This window comes from Penaeus vannamei, chromosome 14 (assembly GCF_042767895.1).
Source record: "Penaeus vannamei isolate JL-2024 chromosome 14, ASM4276789v1, whole genome shotgun sequence".
In the NCBI taxonomy this organism is placed as follows: domain Eukaryota; kingdom Metazoa; phylum Arthropoda; class Malacostraca; order Decapoda; family Penaeidae; genus Penaeus; species Penaeus vannamei.
Window position 1 is genome coordinate 5,768,662 of NC_091562.1, and position 5,000 is coordinate 5,773,661.

At 46.3% G+C, this 5,000-nt stretch overlaps 2 protein-coding genes across 4 annotated transcripts in view; one reads left to right on the plus strand and one right to left on the minus strand.

Annotated features, from left to right (window-relative positions):
• The window catches only part of LOC113815975 (filaggrin), a 275,169-nt gene extending 272,950 nt beyond the window's left edge, over positions 1–2,219 (plus strand). For all 3 annotated transcript variants that reach the window (XM_070129646.1, XM_070129647.1, XM_070129649.1), the window contains one exon: positions 979–2,219. In XM_070129646.1, coding sequence (XP_069985747.1) covers positions 979–1,053 — 75 coding nt within the window. In that variant the 3' untranslated portion in view covers positions 1,054–2,219. The remainder of the gene's footprint in view (positions 1–978) is intronic.
• LOC138864005 (two pore potassium channel protein sup-9-like) overlaps positions 1–5,000 on the minus strand; it is a 525,912-nt gene that overhangs the window by 362,741 nt on the left and 158,171 nt on the right. The gene's annotated exons all lie outside the window — the stretch shown is intronic.

Here is a 5,000-nt window from a genome sequence, read left to right on the forward strand (position 1 = left end):
TGCGAGAGGGCACTCCAGGGCCGCTTCAAAGCCACCAGCAGCACAGGGCCAGAAGCCTCAGTCTTAATTAGCGTAGAACAGTTTTAGGAGAGGCTGTTTCAGCACCATGAAGGATGAGGCTACATATATATTATATACATATATATATATCATATATATTATATATATATATATATATATATATATATATATATATATATATATATATATATATAGAGAGAGAGAGAGAGAGAGAGAGAGAGAGAGAGAGAGAGAGAGAGAGAACAACCGTCGTAACCAATGGAATGAAACTAAATCATTAAATCATCATTATCTGCAGCATCCGCCTCATGTGTTGACGCTGGCGTGTATGCGTTCGTGCGCGCGTGTGTGAGCGTGTGCATGTATGTATATGTGTGTGCTCAACACAATTAATCACAATAAGCCCGAAAATGGAGCGAAAGAGAGAACGAGAATGAGAGACAGACAAATGGAGAAAAAAGTGAGCCGGGAAGAAAGAGGAAAAAATGAACCGCAGTCTGTATTGCCTGCTGATTTTCATAATTAATCGCCACTGCATAATCACTGCAGGTAATATTCCTAAATGAAAAATCCGTCTGCACTGACGTTGCCACTTCGGAGAACTTGTTTTGTGCTGCAGCTGTTGTTTTTGTTATCATTGTTTGGTTATTGTCAACCGTTTCTGATGAATCACTCGAGAGAAGAAAGAAATAAAGCAAATCCCGCCTTTACTTAAGCCGCGTTTCCTCGCAGTTTTACGCCCCCATTCAAGCGCAGACAACGTGCGATCCTTCTGTTTAATTCAGCGCAACGTCCCGCCCAGTCACACTGAAATGCGGCGAGCGCTGCCCGTTGAACACACCACGAAAAACGCCAAGCAAACCGACACTTTCCCAGCATCTTTTTTCTCACCCGAGCCAGATTTCCCTCCTCTCGGCTATCCCTTTCTCCTTCAACTAATCAACTCTCCTCCCGCAGGTGTGCGACAAGATCCAGGGCTTCCGGCTGGGCTGGGCGCTCGGGGCGGCCCTCAACTACCTCCAGAGGCACTGACGGCGCGCGATGAATTGCTCCTGAGCGGCGCCTCCCCCGGGACTCGCGCTCCTGCAGCGACTCTAAAGATCACACCAAATACTCACCAGAACTTCCTTAAATATATATATGTATATATCTACGTATATATATCCTATATATATTTATGTATGTTTATATATCTATATATATATATATATATATATATATATTTATGTATGTTTATATATATATATATATATATATATATATATATATATATATATATATATATATATATTTGGTGCATCTCTGCAGTCTGGAGCTCACTCGCCGGCTCCGTGCGCCGCGTGGGAATATCATTGGCTATATCGGGAGGCCACAGAACTCCCACGAGTTACCAGAATGTTCCATCAGCTGTTCCCTGCAGCTGTCTACAAAATCGCTCGGTCGAGTTGCGCTTTTTCATCTCGATTTTCCTTCTTCTTTCATTGTTCTCCCTTCTATTCTCTCGACTCTTCGGGAAAGCAATCCAACCCCCCGTCAACTTCCGAAGCAACTCCTACCAAGCGAACTTTGTCTCGCCATAACCTTAGACATTACTCTACCCTGAGAAAGAATCAGCTGATTGCCTACGTGATTAGTCAGGAGGCTGCCACCGAACGGCTCCTTGGCAGCCTTATTTCCCCAATGATGACGTCATATTAACCGTAGTCCAGACACAACTGCAACGGCTACTGCAAGCCAGTCGCTCCTTCAATGAACGCAAAAAAAAACCCGACTATATCTCCTCATCCCCCACACCTCTTACACCACCGAGCCTAAATCATCGCCATTCATCGCTCCTTCATTTCCTCCCTCTCACCTCCCTCATTGCACCTTCACGGGCGACAATCCTCCGTACGCGAACTCGTGACTGCTCGTCTTTCCCTCGCCTGGTGGCCATTCTCCTCTCCGCTTCGCTCGGCTCGTTGACACGCGTTCGGGGCGGACATCATTACATCATTACCACGTGGAGCGATGCCGGAAACGGTTATTGATCACTCGGGTCCTTGGCGGGCGCGGGCGGGTCCTCGGCCATGCTCTTCCGTTGCATTTGGCGGATTTTTTCTTTTTTCCTGGTTTAACTTCCCCCCCTCCACCCCCTCCTTCCCTTCCTCTGACCCCCAACCACATCCCCATTTTTTTCCTGGTTTAACTCCCCCCCCTCCACCCCTTCCCTTCCTCTGACCCCCAACCACATCCCCATTTTTTTCCTGGTTTAACTTACCCCCCCTCCACCCCCTCCTTCCCTTCCTCTGACCCCCAACCACATCCCCATTTTTTTCCTGGTTTAACTCCCCCCCCTCCACCCCTTCCCTTCCTCTGACCCCCAACCACATCCCCATTTTTTTCCTGGTTTAACTCCCCCTCCACCCCTTTCCCTTCCTCTGACCCCCCCCAACCACATCCCCCCCCCGTCTATATTTTGCGGATAAATTCTATTTTTTGGTGCACCCATCCATATTTTGCGGATATATATATATATATATATATATATATATATATATATATATATATATATATATATATATATATATATATATATTTCTTTCTCTGGTGCACGTTAATCCCTCACATTCTCCCCTCACCCACATCCACCAATCCATATTTTGCGGATATATATATATATTTTTTTTTCTTTCTCTGGTGCACGTCTATCCCTCGCTCTCTCCCCCCTTCGCACCCCGTCCCGTCGTGCAGATTCCAACGGCCGTCCTTCGCCTTCGTCTGCCATCACGCCAGCGCATTTATTGCCTTCCCGTCTCGCGCGGGCGGTCATCTCGCTCCGTTTATCGGTCGGGCCTCAGTCTCCTTCCTGTTCTCGCTTTTTGGGTATTTCTTTCTTTCTCAATCTCTTTCTCTCTTTCTTTCTTTCTCTCTCTCTCTACCTAACTCTCTATCTATCTCCTTCTACTCCTTCTCCTTCTCCTGGTTCTACTCCCTTCCCCTCTCCCTCTCTCTCCACATTCCTTCCCTCCCTTCTCTTCCTCTATCCTTCCGATACTCTCCCTTCTCTCTTTCTCCCTTGTCCCACTCCTTGCTCCCTCTCTTTCTCAATCTCTACCTTTCCACCATTTATCGAACTTCATGTCTTCCTTCATCATTTTTTATGGATAGGACGAAACAAAGTAGACAATGAGGGAGGGAGGGAGAGGGATAGAGAGAGAGAGAGAGAGAGAGAGAGAGAGAGAGAGAGAGAGAGAGAGAGAGAGAGAGAGAGAGAGAGAGAGAGAGAGAGAGAGAGAGAGAGAGAGAGAGAGAAAAAAAGAGAGAGAGCAAGAGAAAGAGAGAGAGCAAGAGAAAGAAAGAGAGAAATAGAGAGAGCGCAAAAGAAAGAAAGATATAGAGAGAGAGGAGCAAGAGAAAGAGAAAGAGATAGAGAGAGAAAAAAAAAAGAAAGAGAGAGATAGAGAGGAGGGGAGAGCGAGAGATTAAAAGCACAGGTCATTAGCGATTTCCAGCGAGTCGTTATCGGCAATTTTCCAAAAACCTATTAATCCGGCGACAACCCGATGATTTCTCGACCTCTCCTCTTCGTGACTTGTGTGGCGCGGGAGGGATTCTGGTCGCAAATGAGGCCGCGCTCGCTGTCTCGCTCTGTCTCTTGACTGTTCTTATGTCTCGCTCTCTCTCTCTCTTTCTCTCTCTCTCTCTCTCTCTCTCTGTCTCTCTCTCTCTCTCTTGACTGTTTGTATGCCTCTCTCTCTCTCTCTCTTTCCCTCCCTCTGTCTTTCTCTGTCCAATTTATCTCTCTGTCTCTGTCTCAGCTGTTTTTATGCCTCGCTCTCGCTCTCTTTCTCCCTCTCTCCTCTCTATTCTCCCTCTCAGCTTTCATCATTCTTTCCCTTTCTCCTCTCTATTCTTCCTCTCTTGCTCCATCATTCTCTCCCTCTCTCCTCCCTATTCTCCCTCTCTGCTTCCATCATTCTTTCCCTTTCTCCTCCCTATTCTCCCTCTCTGCTTCTATCAGTCTCTCCCTCTCTCAATATTATTCCTCTTTGCCTCCACCATTCTCCCCTCTCTCCTCAATATTCTCCCTCCCTGCTTCCACCATTCTCCCCCTCTCTCCTCAATATTCTCCCTCTCTTCCTCCACCATTATCTCCCTCTCTCCTCAATATTCCCCCTCCCTGCTTCCATCATTCTCCCCCTCTATCCCTCTTTCGCCCTCACCCTCCCTCCCTCTCTCCCTCTCCCGCCCTCCCCCTCCCCGCCCTCTCTCCCCTCGCCCTCTCCCGCCCTCACCCTCCCCGCCCTCTCTCCCCTCGCCCTCTCCCGCCCTCACCCTCCCCGCCCTCTCTCCCCTCGCCCTCTCCCGCCCTCACCCTCCCCGCCCTCTCTCCCCTCGCCCTCACCCCCCTCTCCCGCCCTCTCTCCCCTCGCCCTCGCCAGTCACAAACAATCAACCTACAATCACGTGATCGCCATTATTGTTGATGTAAATGCCATTCCCCCGAACGCGAAGGCCTTTTAAATCATTTCGTGTCGTAATTCCCTTTTCTAAATACAACGAGGAGCATTCGTGGGCCACATTTCGAGGGAATGAAAACGGAAAAGTTGAAGATAGTTAAATGATTTTTGATATTGGTATTTTTGTTATCCTAAGTACCATTATGTGTACTGTACTACAACTACGGTCTTTGTTATTCTTACTCTTATTACTATTATTATCATTATCCTTTTTGTTATCAATATCATCATCATTATTATAATTATCATTACAACCAATACTATAATAATACGACTACTGCTATTTCTATTAGTACTGTTATTACCATTATCAAAATTAAAAGCTTTATAATCACCATCTTTATCATTATCGTTATACATATCTTTTTCCATACTTATTATCTTTTTTCCATACTTATCATCATTATTATAATCATCTCAACTTTATTTTCCTGCGCAAACCTTTTCCTCAAAGTTGCCAACGTCTATAAAACGTAA